This window comes from Nylanderia fulva, unplaced genomic scaffold (genome assembly GCF_048542155.1).
Source record: "Nylanderia fulva isolate GAGA-0341 unplaced genomic scaffold, ASM4854215v1 Scaffold14, whole genome shotgun sequence".
NCBI classification, from domain to species: Eukaryota; Metazoa; Arthropoda; class Insecta; order Hymenoptera; family Formicidae; genus Nylanderia; species Nylanderia fulva.
The window spans coordinates 1,120,736-1,145,683 of record NW_028189622.1 but is presented as its reverse complement, the minus strand read 5'-3'; the positions used below and the strand labels follow the sequence as shown (position 1 = coordinate 1,145,683).

The 24,948-nt window shown below is 33.4% G+C and overlaps 2 protein-coding genes and 1 long non-coding RNA gene across 8 annotated transcripts in view; 1 reads left to right on the top strand and 2 right to left on the bottom strand.

Annotated features, from left to right (window-relative positions):
• Nucleotides 1–833: 833 nt before the first annotated feature.
• LOC114929356 (annexin B9) lies at nt 834–4,391 on the bottom strand. Of its 3 annotated transcripts, none has more exons than XM_085480098.1 (9): nt 4,130–4,391; nt 3,682–3,738; nt 2,713–3,453; nt 2,383–2,559; nt 2,101–2,305; nt 1,868–2,020; nt 1,604–1,777; nt 1,337–1,518; nt 834–1,254 (listed from the first exon to the last, which is right to left on the bottom strand). In XM_085480098.1, the coding sequence occupies exons 2-9, from the start codon at nt 3,697–3,699 to the stop codon at nt 1,204–1,206; spliced, it is 1,701 nt and encodes a 566-aa protein (XP_085336224.1). In that variant the 5' UTR covers nt 3,700–3,738; nt 4,130–4,391; the 3' UTR covers nt 834–1,203. The 3 variants fall into 3 exon arrangements, with proteins under 3 accessions (XP_085336224.1, XP_085336225.1, XP_029156747.1); XM_085480099.1 differs by lacking the exon at nt 4,130–4,391 and adding an exon at nt 3,955–4,105; XM_029300914.2 differs by lacking the exon at nt 2,713–3,453 and having other exon boundaries at nt 840–1,254; nt 4,130–4,385.
• LOC114929361 (uncharacterized) lies at nt 3,715–5,868 on the top strand. Its single transcript, XR_003819243.2, has 3 exons — nt 3,715–4,464; nt 5,398–5,468; nt 5,688–5,868. It is a non-coding gene; the product is annotated as an uncharacterized LOC114929361 (long non-coding RNA).
• A 2,466-nt stretch (nt 5,869–8,334) lies between these two features.
• LOC114929117 (uncharacterized) overlaps nt 8,335–24,948 on the bottom strand; it is a 161,155-nt gene continuing 144,541 nt past the window's right edge. For 3 of the 4 annotated variants that reach the window (XM_085480095.1, XM_085480094.1, XM_085480096.1), the window contains 5 exons: nt 23,572–23,751; nt 21,610–21,757; nt 20,635–20,919; nt 19,950–20,284; nt 8,335–19,215 (listed from right to left, as the gene is read on the bottom strand). In XM_085480095.1, the coding sequence (XP_085336221.1) occupies nt 18,876–19,215; nt 19,950–20,284; nt 20,635–20,919; nt 21,610–21,757; nt 23,572–23,751 (1,288 nt within the window). In that variant the 3' untranslated portion in view covers nt 8,335–18,875. The remainder of the gene's footprint in view (nt 19,216–19,949; nt 20,285–20,634; nt 20,920–21,609; nt 21,758–23,571; nt 23,752–24,948) is intronic. The other variant, XM_085480097.1, reaches the window with a different exon arrangement.

The following is a 24,948-nucleotide window of genomic DNA, read 5'->3' as shown; positions in this document are numbered from 1 at the left end:
AACATTATCCTTTGTGATATCGACATATTTGCTTCTGTGTTTCAGGAATATGGATCGTGCAATCGTCTCCTTACATTTCAAATGATTCTCTTTCGAAGGAAAACACAATATATTAAGAAGTAAAATTTTAATGAGAATTGTCAAGTACGTATATTTATTTTCATATTATTTTATCAATTTAATTACGTTTTTTTTTTTTTTTTTTTTTTTTTAAATATAAAATTCACTGTAAAAATATATGTGTACATACACACATACATAACGTGACTTAAATATACTTACACACACATATATATATATATATACATATGTATGCGTGTAGTTTATCATGATAAACTCCACATACATTTTTGATAGGATTACGGATTTTTGATAGTGAGATTTAATTTTGCTTATATACCAGTTAAAATTTTTATTTATATAGACAGAGTAAATACAATAATAGCAAAAATGGACAATATATATATGCATATAACAATTTGAATAAACATTTTTTATATAGAATATTATTTTATAGTTTTTTTTTTCAATTTTGTTAATATATAATAGAATTTTATATAATATAGTATAAAATATATAAAAGTTATATTTTTCTGACAAATAAACTTTAAAATAAAATATATTTATATATGTAATTGTATGCAATATATCATATATGTTAGAAAAAATATTCATATATCATTTCTTTGTTTAGAATTATCGCGTATTATAGGCTATTTTAAGATCTGTAAAATATTTTGATTATAATGCCACAGAACATAATGACAAAGAACGTATAAATTCTTATGAGAAATATTCTCAATATACATATATTGAGAATTATATCATCAAACATATGCAATAGTATGATTCTGTTAAGTACTTTGTCATATTACTTTGTTACTATTTCATATAAGACATTTATAATACATAGGAACGTTTATAATGTAAATTATTTTATAGAAAATTATTAAACTAAAAATACCTATGCCATGTGATATATATAACGCAAAATTTCTTCATAAAAATATAATTTCTGTATAAAAATGAGTTAATACTTTCTTTAAAATACAAATAAACTATATTACTGTTAGATTTGTTAAAATCGAAAAAAAAGAAAAGAAAATATAATATAATATACTATACGTAATTGTAAAATGATGGACGACAAATGCAATGAAACAAGTTTCATAAATGAAACTTGTTCATGTGATGGAAAATATTTTATGATATTAATGCTAATAAGCATTTTTTGTAATGTCCTGAACAGTCACCCTGAAAAAACCATAAAAGCAAAATTAGATCTCAAATATAAATGTATTAATATATAATATTGTGATATTTTAACATAACTCACAGATATAAAATCTTCCAATGATTCCCCATGTTCTTGGACGAACACATTTTTTATTTCACCCATATCTATTTCACAGCGCGTTACAACTAGACGTATAAGACGGCTATCGTCTGTACCAAGGCCTTTCATGCTTTTGTACAATTGTTCAGCGAAGAAACTGGCTCTATTTTTGACGCATTTCACTGTTTAAATAATATTTATTTTAATTAGTTCAGGAAATATTAATTTTCTTATATATTATATTCATAATTCATAATATACACTAACCAATTGCAAGGAGACCCTTCTTAATATCGCCAGAAAATTCATTTTCAATCGCAGTCTCGATATCATGGCCTGTTATGTTATGATATTCTATAAATACCTGTCGCAATTGTGGCATATTCCTTTGGACGAGAATCGCGTTAAAAGTAGATTCATCCGTACCAAAACGCAACTCCCCTGTAATATTAATTATATATTTTTTTATGCAACATTAAAATAAAAAAATAGAATATCAGCGGATATACTTAAATATCCTGCATTAATTACCAGCTTGTAAAAGTTGTTTAGCATCTTCCATTGCAGCAGCATGATTTATATTATTTGATTCATCTCTATTGGCACAACACAATGATACCATCAAACGTTTAAAATTTCCAGATGTATCAGAAATCAAATCATCCTCCAATGTTCTTCCATACACTATAATTATTAAATAATGCAATAAATAAACACAAATTAATTATTATTTTATAATTTTCATATCTTTTTCATTAACTTACTTGCTTCGTACGCTTGTTTAATGATGGAAATTTCATGATTAGACATAGTACACAATACTTCAATGAGTACTGCCTCGTCAGTACCAAGACCAGACATTGCATCATGGAGTTCTTTTGCATAATATTGAGGTAGTGGTGTCATTAGAGCGAGAACAAGTTTCTCAAAGTTTCCTGATAGCTCAGATTTTAAATCCTTTATTAGATCCTATTAATAAAAATGTAATAATAGTATTATATAGTATTATGCTTCAATTTTGCAGAACAATTTTTCCAATTATTTACCTTGCCATAAAGAGTTTTAAATTGAGATGCAATTTCTTGGCGTTGCAAGTTATTACGATTGGCAAGAACTTGAATAATACCTTTTTCATCTGTGCCAAATCCCTTCATAGCTTTTCTTAAAGCTTCTGCGTCAGCTCTAGCATCAAAGCTAGCATAAGGTATAACAGTGGGAGATGTCTGTAACAAAAATCATGAACAAAATTTAACAAATTTAGAATAATTTACAAAATTCAAGCGCTTTTTTGACAACACTAATAACATTTGGACAAAACAATGTTAAATATCACACTTATAACTTTCTCAAAAATCTTAAGCTATTGTTAAAATCACCTTAGGCGTAAATCGCTCTATCCGGGGGGCTGGGGTAGCACCATGTGCAGCAGTAGATGGATTAACAGCATAAGGATAGCTTACCCCCTGCCCCCTGGGATAGCTTCCGCCTTGATATGGGATTGAATTAGTTGCATTAGGTTCAGAATAAGAGAAAGGAACCATATTGCTAAAATATTCTTTAGCATCTGGTGCTTTTTTAAGATTAGGATACGTATTGTAATTTTGCTGCTGTGAATAAGGATTAGGCTGCTGTGGATGAGGATTAGACTGCTGTAGATAAGGCTTAGGCTGCTGTGGATAAGGATTAGGCTGCTGTGGATAAGGATTAGACTGCTGTGGATAAGAATTAGGCTGCTGTGGATAAGAATTAGGCTGCTGTGGATAAGAATTAGGCTGCTGTGGATAAGGATTAGGCTGTTGTGGATAAGGATTAGGTTGCTGTGGATAAGGATTAGGTTGCTGTGGTATAGGATGACTAGCATTTGAATTAGATGAATAATAAGGTGTGGGCACAGATTGAGGAGGATATGGCATTTGCTGTGCAGGATAAGGAGCTATCCCGGTGCTACCAGGAGCTGTCTGAGAATATGGTTGAGGCATGCCAAAAGATGTCGGTGGTGCATTTGAGAAGCCCAAACTTGGAGGATAAGACAGAGCATCAGGGGCAGAAGGTGCACCAGACAGAGTCCCAAATGATGTTGGTGGATGGGTTCGTCCCGGTAATTGAACAGGTGGTCCCTTCGATATATTAAGGTATAGATAAAGAAACAAATTTATCACTTTTATATACAAGCTTTTCAATATTTATCTACTTTCTTCAATTAAAACGTTTATTTCTTTTTAATAATAGAAAATTGGTTATAATTGTGTGTAATACGTAGTAAATATTTCTTTTTCTTTTAAGATAAAATTAATACAATTTAAAAATAAACTTTTTAATTTGAATAATAAGTTAAATATACTCACTTGGTAACCATAACTCATTTTGCCTGTTTAAGATTTAAACTGCTGTGATTGAAGAACCTACACATAAAAAACACAAAATTACAAACTTTCTCCAGCTATACATTGCCTCATAGAACCTGTTTTATAGTAATCTATTAACACCATGACATATGCAATTTAGCAACAGACCAATGCATATTTTAGAATATAATATACAGAAAGCATACTATATGAATGGAACAATGAAATTATCGCGATGTATTTTAAAGTATATTGCAATCATTATTTATTCACATAAGCTGCCACGTGTCTATCACATATGTCACGAATTGATGCACCTCGAGGAGAAAATTAGAATGGATGATCGGTTACGCCCAATATACAGAAAATATGTCGTATACTCTCGTTACAAAAGACGTCAATAAACAATATGTCACGTGAATCTTATTCATCAGCACTCTATACTTACCTCCAAGTTTTCCACCGAATTCCGTATTACTAATTACAAATTTCTATTTGTATGACGTAGGATATCGAAGAAGTGCCGAAACTGAATGCTACAATAATACGAGGCAACTGGTGCCGACCTGACGATTCGTAGTGAAGATAAAACTAGTAGAAGGTCGACGAGGCAACAAGGACGACTGCGTATAATGAGAAGGAGATATAAGTAACTTATTCTCTCTCTCTCACACAATCAGCCTCTGCGCCGATTCACGTCACAAAGAATCCCGGGAAAAACGTATGCTACGTCAGATGAAGGGAGGGAGACCAATGCCGGACTGTGATGTGGCGCTTTAAAAAGTAATTGTAATTATAATTATATGATGAAAAATCATAATGTACACAATACGCAGAGAATTTCACTTTGATGACGGAGGCTTTTATACAATAATCAATGCCAAATATTTTTGACACCTCTATGCAAATAATCGTTAAAAATAACATAATCACCGTTAAAGTTATATATAACATGTAAATTCAACAGAATTTGTTTAATAAATTGATAACGTTATCTGTTTTTCCAAAAATTATTAACGCATGTGTTGATGAGACATATTGCAGCTTTATTAGCTTTTAAAGTAGTCAATATATATCTTTAATGATAACTTTATATATATATATATATATATATATATATATATATCATTATATATATACACATATATATATATATATATATATATACATATGTTTTGATTATACTAGATTAACTAGATAACATAAACGAGCGCTTTGCACGCGCTAAACAAACTTTTACTCCGCGAGTGTACATAATTATTTTAATTCGTCGAATTTTAATTATATACATATATAACTCAAATTCCCGAAATTCTATTATACATATATACATAATTTTAATTCGCCGAATTTTTATTTTTCCAAATTTTAGGACCCATGTACGAATCATATACGTTAGGTGTTAAGATACATCATATTTCAATATTTTTTATTATCAATCTGAGGACTATTTCAAGGATGTATTCCCATGTTTTGAAGCCCGCTTTTTCATTTTTTAATTAGTTTCAGTGATTTAAAGCAATAATTAATTTTTCCAAAGTTTAGAACCCAATGTACATTATTAAAAATTAATTGTATTAAATAAAGATTTATAAAATCATTTAACTATATTTCTGTTTGATACTGTACGGAAAATAAAATCCAATGTGTACAGTAATGTTCTAAAATATTAATTATTTTTAACGCTGTTATTTCAATATTATTTGTATGTTACAGATTAACGTAATTGACGATTTATGAAGATTGGATATTTGAGACATTGCGGACATCGACGGAATAACCATAAGGTGAATGTTTATTATTAGTGGTTTACTAGCTCATTATTATTAAATAAAAATTTATATAATTATTTTATAATTTTTCCGTTTATTATACGCATGGAAAATAAAATCCAATGCGTTTATTGTACGCATGGAAAATAAAATCCAGTGCGTACAGTAATAATTTTTTAATATATTAATTATTTTATGCGTTGCTATAATTTGAATTTTATTTATATGTTACAGATCAATGTAGCTGCAGATCAACGCAGTTCATTTCGCTGTTTGCGCATCGACTGATGAGTGAAAATTCATTTTATTTTATTAAGGTAGCGGTTTTGTAGAGATTATAGATTGTGTAGATCTAGATAGTAGATTTTGTAGAATGTAGATAGTTCCGCTACCTTAAAATGAATGGATTACCAAAATTAAGATTATGATAAAGATATTATCAATATTACAGTAAAAAAAAAGAAGAATCTTTTTTTTTATAGTACACATAATATTTAATCTAATTCATTAAAAAAAAACACTAACAATTATATTATTATTATATGTATGATAAATTGTAAATTGATAAAATAATTATAATTATAATTATTTATTATTATAGTGTATAGATTTTATGTTATATAATATTTTATAATCCATATAATATTTTGTAATCCATTCATTTATGTTGATTAAATTTGAATTTACGTAGTTAAAACAAAGTTATATTTAAAATAGACTCTCAAATTTTGCGGATATATTTTATCTCAAAATTAAACAAAAAAATAATAGTGACAAAATTTGTAGAAAAATTTACGCGATAATAATTTGAAATTTTTAATATGAATTATACATACATGTTACTTTATTTTATTTTTAATTTTTGTTATTCATTAGTTATGCACTGTCGCGTAATTACAAAATAAACACAAGTTGTGTTAATTGCAAACCGCGAACAGATTAAAATTGATTATTAAATTTTTGTCGATCCATAGTAAAGAACAAAATTGTTCTCATATAATATTAATTAACATTAATATTAATATTAATAATTTTCATTAAAAGCGGGATATATATATTTTCGATCCTATATAAAATACTATTATTTAGAATATTAATTAGTAAATAGCAGTAATTGCTAATAAAGCACACACAGTGTGCTTGATACCGCCATAAAATTGTGCGAATTAATAGAGACTGCACAAGAAAACACAATCGAATGGCGCGTTTAAGTCCAGGAGTATAACGTGCAAAGTGTCGCACGTTCAAGTTCGGAAGTGTCGTGCAAAGTTCGCGCGTTTAAGTGCGGGAATGTCGTATATAGTATCGCGCGTTTAAATCAACAGACTAACAATTATCGAATAATCCTAATCAACTTGACCTGAGAGGAGGAGCAGGCCTGGGAGGCATCAGGCGCCGGTGGAGCAACTCTGCGGTGAGTATTTATTATTTATATAATATTTATATAATATTATATATATGTATAATATTTTACTTATTATAAATCACGTATTTTTTACACATATATATATTAATTCTATTTATATATATATATATAAATAATTTAAATTTAAAAAAATTAGAAAGAAATACTTTGTATAAATATTATAAAAATTGATATATTTTAAAAATATGTATTTTTTACAAAATTTGTAAAATTATTCAATTATCTTTACTGATTATTGTATGCATCGAATATAAAATTTAATGTTTAAAATACTAATTTTTAGAGATATTAATTATTTAAAGCACTGCTATAATTTATATTTTATTTGTATGTTACAGATCAACGTATAGCAGTCAACTTCTGTTGCATCGATTGGCAAGTAAAAAATTATTATTTTATTACGAGGTAACGATTTTATAAATATTTGATTGTAGAGATGTAGATTTAGAATGTAGATTGTAAACTGTAGACTTTGTAGACTGTAGATTGTCCGTTACCTCAAAATGAATGAATAACATAATTAGGATGAATATTTTAATTTAAAAAAAGCTAATTTATAATATAACGTATAGACAAAATTAAATTTTATCTTATTCAATTTAATTCATTTTTATAAAGAACAATTAATTGTAAATGTGTTGAAATTATAAATTAATTGTATAATTATAATAATTTATTCTTTTAATATCAATTTTATTTTAATTTTTTGTATAAATAGTTTATTCATTTATATTGATTATTTGGTATTGTGTTAATAATGTTTTTCTATTGTATGTCCATGTCCATCTATTTAATATTTTTTATATATTCACATAATCGTTATTATATTCAATATATATCGTTAAACAATTGAACTTTTATTAAGGTTTGTTACGATAATATCATTTATTCTTTTTCTCTAACTTCTATTCTCTTATTTCATATAAACGTGTTATATCTACAATACGCGAAATACAATTTACTCATAAATTAAATTAGTGCAAATTACATATATATCAACATTTTTTATGACAAAAAATTTAATTTCTAGCCTACATAATTTATTTGTTGATATTTTAGACGTATGCGTTAAAATGTTAGATGTACTAGATAACATAAACGCGCGCTTTGCGCGCGCTAAACAAATTAACTTTTTCTCCGCGAGTGTACATATAATTTTAATTCGTCGAATTTCAATTATGTACATAACTTTAATTTTCAAATTTCTATTATATACATAATTTTAATTCGCCTAATTTCTATTATGCACATTATTTTAATTCGTCATATAATCTAAGTTTATATTATATTGCCAATATTTTAACTTAAAAAAAGTTAATACTGAGAAATTAATATCGAAATTAATTAGAAATAGATATCGCGGAATACTTATCGATTTAAAAGAAAAGTTAATGAATTATGAGGAAACAGATAAATGTATTTGATAGGATTTTCGAGAAAAAGATGAGGCGTGAGCAATCTTCAAAATAATTTATTAAAAATGTCGCATATTCGATATACCTCGAGTATAGGTAATCGGTAATGGTACAATTAGTAACTATATGCATGTCGCGTGAGCATGTTTTCGGGAGGATCAATTAAGATTTACGTCTGGCAGGTGATCGATCGTTATTGTTCTTATTTTACTGTGTGTGGAATAATTAACGGTATATATAATGATATCGCCAGTCATTGAAGTGTCACGTGACACGAAATCGCGCGACGATCGATTCAAACACGTCGTCTGTTATGAAATGCAAATGCATTTTCGTCAGCAAATCGTCTAATGCAAGAGTTGCATTCTAATGACGTCATATGACGCATTCACTTCCGAGAGATACGGCTAGTTCATCCGTGAATAAATCATGACACATCCATGATTCATGCGCGGATCATTGCCTTATTGTGTGTCGATTAATTGCGCAATGGATTTGATACTTGCGTTCCGACACAAATAAATTACTTGTTCGCGAAGAAAAAATTTCAAGGAATAAATGGAAAATAAATCCTATGAAATTATATCTCGACAATTTGATATTTTAATCCAACCATTTCTTATATTGCTTTAATCCAATTTTTGAAAGAGAGAGTTCTCTCTTTTTTAGTTCTTTGAAATTAAATATAAAATTATTATAATTATTAAAGAATATCTATTTTTTAAAATTTTATCAATTAATGCATTGCAGTTAATATTTTATTTTAATTAACTACTATATATATATATATATATATATATATATATATATATACACTGAAAAAAATTATTAACTTGACTAAACCGTTTAATTAAATTACTATTTTGTAAATTGAACATATATTAGTATTTAAGTCAAATATACGTTTTGTTAAATTTAATATGTTATATTTAATTTAAATATTTTTATATGTTCGATTAACAAAATATTATTTAGTGAAACGGTTTAGTCAAGTTAACAATTTTTTTCAGTGCAGTAGTTAATCTTAACTTCTTGAGACTTTAATTCATGTTTAAAGTCACGTTAAATTTAAATTGACATTTGTACACCGCGATTCGTGTCACTGTCTTCAAATAGAACAGTTACGAATAAATATGACGTGTGCGTTTATGCATCTTGTGGTAAGATCGCGTGCATGCGTGCGTGCGTGCGTGTATATATCTTTATGTTATTGTCAGATTTCTTGCTGACTTTACGCTCATTTATAATCTAATGACGACCGAAAATATAGTGACAATATATGCAAAGGCTTTCACGAAGCGGGGCTAATCACATAAGATTTTTTTTACAGTTAGCTTAAAAATTAGTCTTACTTTTCGCAGAAAATTTTTATTTAAACGCATTCGAAGAAGGCGAGTAAAAAAGCTCGAAAAATGTGCGCACGCGTGCACTATTTGAATTTATAAGATATATCAATAACGTATTATTTACATATTAACATATACAATATACTTATACCAAAACACGCATGATTTTTTTAAGCATTATTGTTTTTCAAATTATTTAATCGGTCGTGCATATCGCAAGAAAGCTTCGCTTGAAAAACTTTTTATATATAGGAAAAATCAGGATTATCCAGATCCCCGAATCGATGCATACGATTCGAGTGTCGATTAAAATTCCGCGTTTGATTACAGTTTGAGTTATTTCTCGGTTCAAGTGTTTAAAGAGGCGAATTTCGAGATACGATCATCGGATTTACAATCAGTCGAATGCGATGCAATCGGTGGCGAACGCAGGACAGATTTGATCTCTCGCGAGCAGTCTCGCTTGGAGCACGATTGAATCGCGTTTTTTTATAAAGATTTTCGAAATGCTTTCGTTCGGAGCGGTGACCATGTCGCCGCAAAATACGAAGGCAGATCATTCGCATTATTTGTACATGTTATGAAACATAAACGACCAATGTTGACGATCGAAAGAAAAGTATTGAATATTAAATGATGATACGAAAATATAAAATAGATAAAATAAAAATTGAATTCGTAAAAGCAGTAACATAATTTATGTCGTTTGTGTTTGTAGCGTAATACACTGTAAAAAAATATATAATATATTACATAAAAATATGTAAAATTACATAAATAATAAATGTAAAATTATACGATAAATAATAAAAATGTATACATTTTACACTTATTATTTATGTAATTTTTACATATGTTTTAAAATGTAATCTTACATATTTTTTTACAATGTACATAAAGATATATCTTCGAGAATACACGCGATATTATTAAAAAAACAGAACCCATTCTTCGCAATATTTCCAATTGGATCTGAATTTTCTTCTGCCTTTACTTTTTTATAATATCCTTAAATCAACGGAGAGTCTTAATAAACTATTTCGCTATTAATGAAGCCATTTTCATAAAAAAAATCGTGATTGACAGCGCTTATCTGAGTACGCAAAACGGTTTTGATATCGCCCTGCTAATAACAGCAGTTAAAACGCAAATTTATATTTTTCATGGAAGAATAATGGTAAAACGAGGCGATTGTTTAACATTTATTACACGAATTATATCGCGAAGTACCAAGACGCCCGAAACGATAAAAGCGTCGTATCTTCGGCAGCGTTGAATTCTATGTAGTACATGCAATCACGCGAGTTCTTCGTCTCGTTGCAAATTTGCATAATAATCGCGTAGGTAATGTGCGAGGCAATACACCTCGTAACAAACACGCGACTATCACGATTGTTGTATGCTTATTGCATAACAAAGTGCGCCAGCTCTCTTCTCGGTTGATATCGGTTTATTCTTATCTCGAGCTGATAGTGACATTTCTCCTTCGCCTAATGTATCTGGCTTGAAACTGGCTGTTTCTTTCAGAACTTTACCGATTAAAAAGAGATATAAACGATTTTTCTATTGGCTCCAGCTGTGACTACGAGAGAAAAAAAGAGAGAAAGAGAGAGTCTGTCTCTTTATTTTGTTATAATAGTGAATGAAAAATCAATCAGGTTTGTAAAAATGTTAAACAATATGATCATAGAAAAATGAAGAAGTAACTATATAATATCAATAAAAAATTTACAATATTTTTTAGTACATACGAATATGTTTTATTAAAATCATTTTGGTAGGCGAAATATCTTATATCTTTTTCTTTCACTCTATAAATCTTATTGTATATTCTATATGTTGTGATTCTATAACATCGCTAATAACATAAAATCTTGATTGTTATAAATAAATGAAAATTGAGCGAAAAAATCGCGAAAATACGAGCGAGTTTCATCGCTATTAATTGTGTGATAAATTTAATTTGACAGTTTGATCAATAGTTTGATCGTTTGTATCTCTTGTAATTGTAGCCGCGGATATGATTTTACATTTTTAATAGTAACGCCTAAAACTCCTCTCTAATTAATTACTTTACTGGCTTACATCCTGATCTAGAATCGTACGATTATGTTTATTTACAATCGAAACACGAACCGAGAGAATTGGCCAATAGACGAAAATTCGTTTTTCACATATATCAATCACGTCGATCATTTATAATTTAATGATCAATAGTTGTGTAAGCAACACGGTGATATATCTTTCTTTCTCTCACTAAACTGGCAATTAGCTAAAACTGTATTTTGAGGACTGTATTCACATGATCATTCTTAAAAATAACATGAAAGTGTGTATGTGGCAGTATATTTGTGACTTGTGTACATTTACGTTTGAAACGTAACACATAGAAACATAGACCAGTTGCATTTATGCAAATTAATTTTAGATCACAGATCTAATTTTGAATAATTATTACTAGATCATAATTTTGCATTTTTTGAGTTTAAAATATAATTTTCGAGGAAACAAAAAAATACATACAGTATAGATTCTTAATTGGAAGAAACGTGAGAAACAATTTTCTTTAAAATCAAAGAGAATAATACGTGTAAATTTTTTTCTATATTTTTTTAAATAGATTTATTAATATTTATTTTGCAAAAATTAAAGCATGCTTTTGTAAAAAAAATTATTGTATTATTGTATATGATACATAATACTTATTATCAAAAGATTTACTTTTAATAAGAACTTTCCATAAAACTGATATAAAACTTTCGGATTCTAGTTTTCATATATAATAATTTAATAGCTGATTCGTTTATTTTGTAAATGATATAAGTCCAGATTATAAAATATATTGAGACATTGTAGCGATCTATCTCTACATCACGTTGAAAGTCGTGGTGCTTTAAAACTAAATTTATACGTCGTTTTTAAAATAAACGGCTTAATTTTCATTTTACAACGAGACATCGATTATAAAGTTTTGTAATATTCTTCATTTCTTTCATTGCGTGAATTAGTAAAACGTCACGTTCTTTAGACTTCGCATCTCATAAGAGAAGCGTAACTTTGTCTTACATCATTTAATTTTTAGAAATAGACCGAAGTTTCATCCTGTCTTAAATGGCGAAGATTAAACGTCGACTTTCTCCTGCAAAGTTTCGATAAGCAATTACGCATCCTCTCTCTGATCGGCTTTTAAATTTTAAACGATCACTCTTAAACATATACACACTTTTATCTCTCTATATTTGTTGTTAATAAGGTCTAGTAGAGATAATTTACAAAGCTGTCTACTCGAGAGACTTCAGTAGCAGCTTTATATACGAATTTACATCGAGTTATTCGGCAGCATATTAACAACTTCCGACAAGACATTGCTTTATCAATTTTGTGCAGCAAATCGATCAATAAAGCGTTCTGTTTTCGTGACAGATCGGGAGCGCCTTGGTTCGCCGAATTTTGTGTCGCTATATATAATCGTGCACCCTTCGATTCTCAAATGCGAGATATTCATAGAGCCAAATAGAAGAACGATTACGTGTACTGCGATAATAAAATTTCAGGAGATAATTAATAGCAAATTCACCCCCGACGGCAACGAAATACGATGCACTAGGATGCAGATCGGACGTTTCATGGCCAGTAAATTTTTTACTTATTTCATCGAATATGCAAACACGGTGGTTTTCAAAGGCAGTACTATATTCACGCGATGACATATGTATTTCTGGTAAACGTTTCTCGCAGTCTTCCGGACGTGTGCGGTTACGCATATGATAATTAATTGGGCGTGATGGAAATTTCACGTCCTTTGTGACGCATAGATGATTATATGAGATGTATCGTGCAACGCCTCTTATTAATATCGAAAAAATGATACGATCGAAATAAATTTTTAAGTATATGCCATTGTTTGAAAATAAAATGGTTAATTTTAAAAGGAGGTCACCGCTCGCGTTTTATGGAACAATTAGTATTCCATTACTTATATCTCTCTCGGGGAATTAAAAATGTTTCCGTTGTGAATGGAGAATGACAAATCGAGCTTGTGCGTGCAATTATTCAGGTTGAAGTTAATTATGCGCTATTTCGTGAATTAATTCGCTCGTGTCAGGAACAATTAGCATAATTAGAAGAAGACCTTCGATGACCTATTTTTGGAAAGATTTCTCTCCGGCAGGCGTTGTAACACACTAGCGAATAATGGCTTCGTATCTGGGTCATGGCTTTAAAGCTGATATCGTTACGTTCAGGTTACTGCAACTTTAAATTATGAAGGTTATTATTACAGAGATTGTGTATAAAATAGATTGCAGAATTTATTCTTCCAGTCCACTAGTGATTATGGTCACTTAAATTATGCAAACTTGATAACTTTCAACGCACGAGAGTGCAACGTTTTATTTTTTATTTTATTTAATAAATAGTTACAAATAATTAATTTATAAATAATTGAGTAACAAAGTTGTCGTCTCTCGTAAAAAAATTTTATGCAGTGCAAATTGTTTTGAAAGCAAACTATATAAATATTGTAAATAATCAGTCTTTAAATCTCCATTTTTAAATCTTTGCGAATCAGTTATATAAACTTTGATATTTTTGTTTAAAACGTATTATATATTATGTAAAATGATTATGTCATTGGCAGGCCGAATATTTAATGAAACTATATTTTTGGTCCCAGATAAAAACAAAAACTTTTAAAAGTAATTAGTCTTAATTGATATCCATCGTGACACGAGCAAAAATCTCTTTTAATCGTCAGAAAATTTATTTTATATAATATAATTTTTTGCTTGCTTCAAAAAAAACTTTTTGCAAGAATGTAATATATTATGTTTTAATTAGCATTTTGGAGTACTTTATAATATTGTACAAAAAGGATAAAAAGGAATGGGGTATAAAAAATTTTCGGGTATATAGAAATAAGAGAAATCGTAAAATCGTGACCTCCTTTTCGATAGAAAACTTGTATTGCTTCTTTCTGATTAAACACAAGATTATGTTAAACCAAATGTATATTTGCATGACATGCGTTGCATGCGTTGCTTTCCATCGTCTGACTAATTCGTAACGCTATCACTTACAACGTAGCACGATAAACCTTATCTTCCTGCAGAATATCCGATCAGTACGAAACTCGTATACCATACGGTTTTCAAAGATAATAGAATAAGAATAAAATTGAAATTTGTTCCATATAGATATACATAATGCAAAATCATTTTTTCCATAAGTTTTTTTTTTAAATTTGATAATATTATACATCGCGCCTAAAATCTTCCTGTGTCTCGCATTCTTCGATTATATACGCGTTAATTCGTATACGCATTATAAATAATTGAGAGAGTATTTGGCGGTATTTCCGGTTAGCTGATATCAGCACGCTACGTTTCTCTTTTCGTTGATTCTTCTTAAAATTTTATGTCACCTTTTTTTTACTCTGTTCTGAATGAATCTTGTTTTTCGAGAGAATATACGCGATTCTATCGTGATTTTCCTGAAGGTCTATGCTTATGGAGTAGTAAAACGACAAGATGCGAACTTCCGCTCGCAGTAATTAATCGATCGATATACATAGTACGAAAAAGCAATCGTAAAATTGCACGCGACAACGTAAAAGCTATACAAAGTAATTCTTGTCTTATATTATTTATTTATTATTTAAAGATTTCTTTTTGATCAGCAATTTTTTTCGAGAGAGAACCTCTCACGTCCTTTTTGAAAATTTATTTCTGTCAACTGTGTCTCATATATTAGTCAGAAGTAGCGATCTTTTCGGAGTTTGTGCGACGTTTGTGCATTTTTTATCGATGCAGGATACAGGTAACATATAGGACGACAGGTCATGTGTTGTACTAAAAGTCCTACGAGTCGAAGTTGTAAATGTCAAAATTTTATCGCTTGTGTGACATAACAGACTAGTTATAAAATACAACTGATAGATTCGATAACGCTGCGACCTCACTATCGATCGCACCTTGGAACTCTTTAAAAGGCTGTTTCTTTTCCTGTGACTGCTATATTTATAATTTCCTCGAGTCGTAATCATATACTGGGAATCTCCACTAATTAATTAATGCTAAAGCGAAAAATATATACGATTAAAGCTCGCTGATTGCATCGGCTCTGAATTTACTGATTAAAATTGAACGCTCGGATGATAATATGAAGAGTCGTAGAAGGAAAACTGGAAATACGTATGCGAGTTAAAAATAATTGAAACGATAGAACACACGTGCTCGTTTGAACATGCGAGCGGAAGTACACATGCAACATCATTATTCGATACAAATAGATAAATAATCGATTATGTACAAGTATGAACAAGCCGCAGCGATGATGTTGGTGTGCTTTCGTATATACGCGTGTATTCAAGATGAACCGCCACATTCGGCCGTTCCATTTTATTCCGTCTCGCTAAACTTCCCCCTCGGGTTTCAATTTTCGTAACACGTTGTCACGTTACCTTGAAAGTATAGCGGGAGGAAGGAAATGGTGGCTCCTCTCGAATATTGATCCGCTAGAGAATGTTTCTCTCGCGCTCGCCCGGCGTTAACAATAATGTCGGAGCACAGCTCCGAGGAAAACAGCATTTATATATTATCACATAATTTCAGGCTACTGATTAATCTACATATTATTCGCTCCTTCAGCAGCGAGATCGCTAAAGTGAATAATTAAGTCGCCTAAAGTTCGGCTATCGCTTTAAACTTGGTCAGTATCTCTAGCTGAAATTTTTTCTTCCCGGCTGAGGCTACACCTCGATGTGCTAAGCTCGCCGTGCAACTACGTTTTCATTCGTTTCTCAGCCAATCCACAAGTCAGTGAAATTTTCCGTCTCGCAATCGCGCAAAATAATCTTCTCGATTGTCTACATCTCAAATTGCAATTGCATTTTTTTGCTGGACATCGAGGCGCGGCTTAAGCGCAAATGCAGACGTCCGAAAGAGGTCTACGGCCATGATAGAGGAGATCTTCGCAATTTTATCTTATGATAAAACTCTCTATGAACGCGTGTAACTTTTACTTCGACTACAGGCGACATGTAATCGACTATTTTTTTTTCTTTTGGCAGTAAACAATAGGTGGTAACGAGACTTCGAAGTTTTTCTTTTCTCGCGTCACCACGGCCGCAATAATAGCGCGTCACGTTTGCATTAAGTATCTAGTATCTTCCTCGATCGACGTCTTAATTTATATCTAGTAACGATAACGATGCGACATTGCGAGCGCGTCGACCATTTCCGGAATTATCTATTATTTTTTACAGACAATCTCGTGTGAGTCATGTCACCCGCGTTTAAAAAGAAAAAGGAAAAAAGGAACACGAGAGAGAGAGAGACGAGACGGAAGGCTCTCGCTCGGCTTCTGTAGAATCACTTGTGTCTACTCTATTATCAAGAAGAACTAACGTAGTTAGTGCTAGCACGTTTGCGCGCGACGCTCGATGCCTCGGATTTCTGTGAACGAGGTGTTTCTTAATCAAGATGTGGATCGATCGGATCGACGTAGCGCCTTGACGAATTGATCGACAGCTATGAAAATTCATTCTCTGCTCTATACGAACACTATTTCGCACAATAATGCTCGATATCGTGTGTGAGATATCAAATATATATTGTGTGTATATATATATATATATTTATATATGAAGACTTTATGTATATCTGTTAATTGGATAAAATATGGCTTTGAGATAATTTTTCGCCGGTTAATCTTAATGAAATCAAATGATATATATAGACCGGTTTCATTAATGTCAGTTAAAATTAATTTTGTTTAATTTAATTACGTTGCTACATTGAACCTTGCGGTGATCGAACCATTAAGGTATATGGTTAAGGTCAACCGATATTGATGAAACTGGTCCATAATAACTTACTAATCCGCTAACAACGCATTATCGATACTAAGCCCTGTTGTTTACTTATTACAGCATTAATTCCCGGGCATTACGCCAAAATATATATAATCCTCTACTATATATGTTTACTCTCTTACTGCTGCGCTAACCGTCCAAGTTCTCGATCAAGGCGCAGCCGTCGTTCGATCGTCACTAAAAGCCATTCTACCATAATAGCGACATACTACTAGGATTTTTATTATTTATTGTCCTCGTTGAAGTAGTTCGCACTTTAATTCTGCGACTTATACTGTTCACTCTCATCTTTTTTTTGTTATCTCTCCTATATTTCAAGACGACTTTCGGGCAGTTTGATAAGGGATCGTGAAAACTTTCGCGTGGATGGGACGTGTAACGGTTCTACGAAAAGTAATAAGGCTTCGAACGCGCGAAGGTAACGAAAGGTATCAAAAATTCGACAACTTCCGGAATCCGCCGGCTATCGCGGCAGTGATTGTTTCGATGTCTGCTGTAGTTTCCGGCCGAGAATTTAATCTGCTGCGTCGCGCATTTGTAGATTTCACGCGTTCGCGACGAACTGGCCGTTTCAGACAAATATATTTCAGATATATTTAAATCTTTATTAAAAATTTATATATATAAATATGTTTATATAAAATGATTCAGTCTTTTAAAATGAGAAAATTGATGAACTGGCAGTATATTGTTAGAAATTATTAAATAGAGCCAGACGGTTGCTGCTGCAACGTTGTTGATCAATGAAAAGTTACAGCAAACACGCTGGATTAATCCGCCGTTACACGTTTTTCTTTCGCACTTCTGGTTCCGACATATCATTTGGATTTATAATCCTATAAGAACATTTCATTCACTGCTCTACACTAAATATTCTCGACACTTGCTATTAATCAGATCGTCCGACTCTCTCAACCCCTCTCTCTTTCTCGACCGTCATTATTTCTCCCGAATTTGAAACCAGACCCACCTCTTTCGACCAGAACATCCGATCGAGAACGAAAGCCATTTGTTCGGTAAAAAAAAAAGAGGAAAAAAAAAGAAGAAGGCGCTCTCCCACTCGCCCGAGTCATCGAGCATCGAACGCGTTTTCCGATCATAAGTGCGATTCTTCCATCTAACGTGCAACATATCTCTTGCACGCGACAGTTCTGCGCGTTACGCGGAGGTAGTTCCACGGATCCTCCGGCAGCGACGATGACAGCTGGCTCGTCTTCTTCAGGAGAATAGGACCGAGCAGAGTCTGGCCGCTGGTCTATGGAGGACCGCCGGAATCCGGATCGACGACGACGTGGACCACGGCGATCGTCACACGGTAGTGACCCGATCGACCTCGACGTAACGCACAGAACTGTCGCTGTGTCAGCATATCACTTCTTTGCCGTCGATTATCGCCGTCTCGGACGAGATGCTCTTCAGACGGTGCTGGGATATCGAGCGGCGGCCGCGCCGCCGACACATCCGCCAGATGATGAAGAAGGCGACCCCGAGGACGGTGATGACGACGAGGGCGCCCAGAGCAAGCTGCAGAGGTGGCAGCCGCAGCAGCACGGAGCAGTGCGTCAGAGCCTCGTCGTAACCGGAAGGACAGTGGGACACGCCGTCGCACCAAAGCGAGGCGTTTATGCAGGCGTCCAGCTCCGGACAACGCTGCTCGCAGTCCCGCGACATTTGCAGACCCGCCGTTGACGTCACTGACGGTCTGCGGGTCAGAGAGGATCGATAGAGTTATATTGTTCCGCTGCGTGTCGACGCGGCTCTCTCTCTAGACTCCCGTTCAATTGAGGGCAGGTGACGTCGAGCGGAAATTAATTAAGGTGTTTTCTAAAGAGAGAGGAGGGAGAGGGAGAGACATTCTTGAGTAGCTGCTACTTCCGCAATTTTGTATTATGTTTGAGGTAGATCAGGAAATTATTATTTGATTTCATGTATTTTTTTTATCAAAGCAGACTCTCCTCCATATATAATATTATTGAAATATTAATATTTTTTAATGTTGTGTAAACTTTTATATAAAAATTCTATACAGTTTTTACATTTACTTAGCGATATTTTTGCTCCGGAAAAATTAGATTATCAATAATTAAGATTGTCATTTCACGTAACATAAAATGTAAATAAAAATTGCGAGAGATACATTTTAAACTCTACATTTTATGTATAATTTCTGCAAGAGATTTTTATACAATTTCCAAGTGCAAATATACACATTGTGTGTATTTATTAAAGCAGTTTTCATTTCTGCGAAATGAATTATTCTTCGCGGAACAGATTGCGGAAGTTATAGATAAGTTACGGCGAAGTTTAATGAAGGGATCTTAAAAAGGAGATTGCGTTCGTGAAGACTCTGGACAAGTACGAGGTCTCTATTTTGCATTCGCTTTGTCGGGGATACTTTTAATTCGCATTCCCTCTTACTGAAAATATTGTTCTTACCTTCTGGTGAGCTCGAGCCACGTGACCGTGTAGGAAGCTGGTTCTTCCACGATAAACTCCACGGCGATGGTCCTGATCGGCTCCTGTCCTGGTGCGAGGATCATCGCGTTGCTGCTGACGGCCCAACCATCGCTGAAAACTTCCACCACGTGGTGCCTCGAGTCGGGAGATGGTTTAGGACAGACCGATACGTGAATCGAGCCGCCTGTATGCACGATGATGCGATTTTTCGTTGCGCACTTCGTGCTGTTCGACATAATTATGCCGTGCATTTTCACGTACAAATATTGACCCGGACCGGGATCTATTAGCCATGGCTGGTTCTCGCAATTTTTCTAAAAATCACAAAGGGACAAAAAAATATTGATATATGTTTGACGTAAATACGAAGAACTACGCAGAATGATTCACTAGAAAAATTTCGCGATTTAAAATATCTTTTCATTTTCATGATTTTTATTCCAATTCTTTTTAGTTAAAGAAACCCGAGATTCTCGATATTTATATCTTTTCCCGCAAACGTTACCAGAAAATAATGTTATTATTAAATTTTATTTATATATACTGAGAATATGATGTGAGTCTGTTCGCAAACATAATTTATCTCGAACTTTTTTTCTTCGGAATAAGACTTAATCTTAGATGTTAGTTTTAGCGAGTATATATATATATATAAAGAAAGCACCTCTATGTTTACCTCATCCTCTTCAATTGGTGATGTATACTTAATTTCGCCAGATGGTCCCCTAACTCTGTGTTTCGGCCTGCATTCTGCATGCACCGTCTTGACAAACTCCCAGACGCCTTCAAAGAAGAGATTGTTGTAATCATCCAAAGCGTCCATAGATTGAACGGTGAAATGCACCTCGGCGATATTAGAAGTAGATTTGATATTGATGGGTAGCGATCGGTTCGAGCAAAGGCAATCGCGTTGAATGGGCGGTGCGTTTGGCCAAGGTAAATCGAGCACCTGGAAATAAGCAGCAAAAGAGAGATGCTTCTGTATTTATCCTTAGAATCCTACTTTCGATTTACAGCTTTTCAATTAATGTGCCATATTAAACAATTTTTTTGTTATCATCAAACTTTTCGCAACGTTTCATCAAAATGGAAATTTGACATTGAATGCGAATCTCGAATTAAATCTCGATAAATTGAGTCAAGTCTCGAAACTATACGCGTTATTAGAGATTCAACTAATAATACAACTCGATGCAGTTTGAGGTCTGATTCATCGTTGGTATTGACTACGTGGAAACTACAAAGCCTGTCGATCTATCGTGTTTCGAATTCGAAGCTTACTGATACTTGCTATTGCATGGATAAAGTCACTATCCTTAATAATCAGATCAATGCTACCTGTTAGCACGTAACTTCCATTGTATCCAACTTGTAATTCACGTCGCTCATAATTTTCGAGTTTAGCCTTTTCGAGATATAACTTCTAACTCACAAATGGCAATTGTTTGAAAGATTTAATGTCATCCAAATTTCATCTTTTTTTTTCTCGTAAAAAAACTGTTCAATGAAAAATAATTATATACAATAATGTCGGAGTAAATCGGCGGATTTCGTGACATGTATCGATTGCAAAACTTTCACGGGAGGAGGAATTTGCCGTGAAACTTAATCCCGATCAGCAGAAGTTTCAATTACGCACCTTAACGGAGAAGTTCTCGGAGCCGACGCAGAGCAGCCTATTGAAATCGGTGCTGTTAACGCTGCGACAGGTGCGATTCCCATTGAGGAGCTTGTTGAACCTCAGCTTCACCATCTCGTCGTGTTCTCCTTCGAAGCGGTACACGCAGCTGCAAAACCCGTTCTGGCCTGCACTTTCAGCACTTAATCGAATCTACACGCCTCGCCGGCCAGGCAAAGGAGCCGGTTCAGTGATCGATACTGCAGGAAGATTACGAGGAGCATCGAAGGTTGGACGCTCGTTAATCGGAAAGCGACTCGCAAAGTGATTCTAAGGGTGTATCATGGTAGCGTGCGACCACCATTACCGAGTTTCTGGTCTCTCTTTTTGGACACTGTAGTTCAATTATTTTCGCCAGAGAACGTTTTTGCCTTTCAGTATCCGGTCGGGAGTAAATTCCTCCTTGGCGAATGTAAATACCAATTTTCACTAAATCGAATTAGATTGTTTTTTGCTAAATTTAATTAAATTGATTTTTCAAGAGATTATATAGGATTGGTGTTCATCTGACCAATCGATATACATGAAAAAAGTATGTAGTTTAACGTGGGAATACTAATTTCAAAGATTTTTTAACTTATATTACCTCGTATTATTACATTCTATATTGATGAATTTTGCAGGCAAGATTGTTTACTTATCTCGAAGGAGAGAAGATGTAGGAGAGTATATTTCTAGAATATTACATAATAAAATACTCTTTTTTCTCTATGCATTTCTGCTGAGTGTTGCAGCAGCAATTCTTACTCGTGGAAAGATCTCCGTCTAACGTCGCAAAGCTCATTTTACGATTGTCGTAAAGTCTAACTGATATTTTATCGAGGTTGTGGAAGATTCGATCCTGCGGACAGTAATAAAAGAACGGCGCGAGCGATAGGACTAGTACGAAAGTCGTATCAAAAGACGGAATGTGTGTGCTCGTTCTCCGTGTAGAGGAGCGCACTTTTCGCTACTTTATCACAGATATCTAAACTCTGCGAGTCGTACGATAGCTATAAAGACTTGGCGAAAAGATGTCTAGGATCTGGAGTAATAAATTGATACAGATCATGATAAGCCTTCTTTATGAAAATACTATCTGGGATGAATCATCGGAAACAGAAGCAAGAGCCGATATTTAAGTCCTTTATTTCCGATGATGGATTTATCGTAAAATACTACGCCTAAATATTGCTTCATGTCGAGGCTTTTTATCGAGGATATTTGTGAATAAAAAAAAAATACGTATCAATATATCGGTAATACGTCTCGTACGCGATTGGTGGATTTATCGATAACGAATAAGTGCGAGCGATAAAAAAACTTTGACGGATATTACGACGTACATTTTGAATCGCATTAGCGTGCGAATGCGATTTTAATCTCATCTCCATTTATGCGCAATACGTCATCTGTAAATCGCTTAATCGCGAAAAAAAGATAGCAAAAAAAACAATATTAAATTTTACAACGAGACGACTTACGATGTATAACAGCCAACATTGTTAATAACAAGTCGCCATGAATTGACGAATGGTAACGAGTTAACGACATCATTATCGCATCGTTATATCGTTATATTAGCCGTCGCGATGGTATTCCGAACCGATACTGGGTCCCCATCGTAGACCATTGAGAGACTGTCATAATGTCAAACTGTCAACCGCGCCACTCTATCGGCGAACGAACAATTACGGATAAATGATAATGTGTCTATAGAACGAAGTTGTTGTCTGAGATTATATATATATATATACTATAAATTTCGTCATAAATTTCAAGACGCGAACTCACGTTTAGCAAGTTTAATCGGGAGTGGACAGTGACGCATATTTTCGGTAAACAAATTCGAGCGGAATATATTTTTCCCGATACTCGAAGGATGCATTTAATTCGCTATCGTATATAACAGCAATATATAAATAATGGGCGTCGTATTCTTACCTTATATTCTTTGATCCGCCACGGCCGTACAGGAATATATCGCGCGGTCCACGGAATTTACGATCCGGATAATGGTCTCGGTTGCGACTATAAAAGACGCGGGAACACGGCCCGCTACCGTATGCATCGCCATCCTGGTGAAGATCGACAAATTCGTAGAGAGCGCGAAAGTTGACGGGCCTAAAAAAGAATTATTTTATGTCAATTTTTTTTTTAATTAATTTAACTGTTGAAGCAAAAGTGTGTTCCGAAGAGAGTAGATTAATTATATCTACTATATATTTAAATTTTTAATTTAAATTCTTAATATATCTACTATATTTAAGAAATAAATCCGTGAAACAAATAAAAAACCAAACTTTATATTATAATATAAAAATATAAATTAGAGAAATAATCTCGTTTCCTCTCTCTCTCTCTCTCTCTGCACAATAACGCGATGTCTTCAATCTCGTAAAAACACCAGATTAAGTTCGCAGATGCTAAATAGGCCTTGCGTTTACGACTGCGGGGATGGATGTATATTAAGGTAATAAAAGAACCGCGCGCGCGGAAGTAAAGGGTTAATATGTGCCGTTGTCCGGTGGGGAAAGATCGTTGATGAAGATCGACGAACCCCGGTGGATTGTGGAAGAGGCGACGGGTTAGGTCTTGAAGAGAGACGTTGCAACCGTGCGGTTACCGGGATGTTATTAAACCGGCCTGAGCTTATTATAAAGCCTCGCCGTGTAGGCTTTACTTGGCGCGGAAAGGATTAACTGGACCGTGCGATGTATCCGCATTGCGCATCGTTCATCGTCGGCCGAGCACGCCGTGTCTACACGCGTGATAGACACGTGCGAGAGATTAAAAAAAAATAAATAAAAAATAGAGAAGAGAGGGCGACGACACGGCGGATCGGCACATGGCGTGATGAGCGAATGTAACGCGTGTAAAATGTGAATCGTGGTGTGTCATCGACACACGGCTCGCGGAAAACCCGATTATCAATTATTCACTGACAGAATTCGCCGATCTGGATCTTTGTCGCGTGCATGGCACTTTGAGGGATTATCGCGTGCGCGAGCAAATGGGAGAGAAAGGGGATGTTGGAGAGAGAGAGAAGAGGTAAACGCAAATTCCTGCCCGATCAACGTCGACAAAGGCCGACATAATCGGGATTTAATTAGGCATTCGGTAAAAATTAGTTTCACGAATTTTGAGCACGATATTACGCGAATAGTGCTCAAATTTTTATTATTAACAATAACTCTTTCAATATTGCATAGACTTTAAGACTCGATAAAAATCCTTTTCTCTCCCGTCACTTTTAATTATTTATCGAGGCCTCTCGAGGTCATCTGATCGAAACTCGAGTTTCTTCATGCGTGCCGTGCA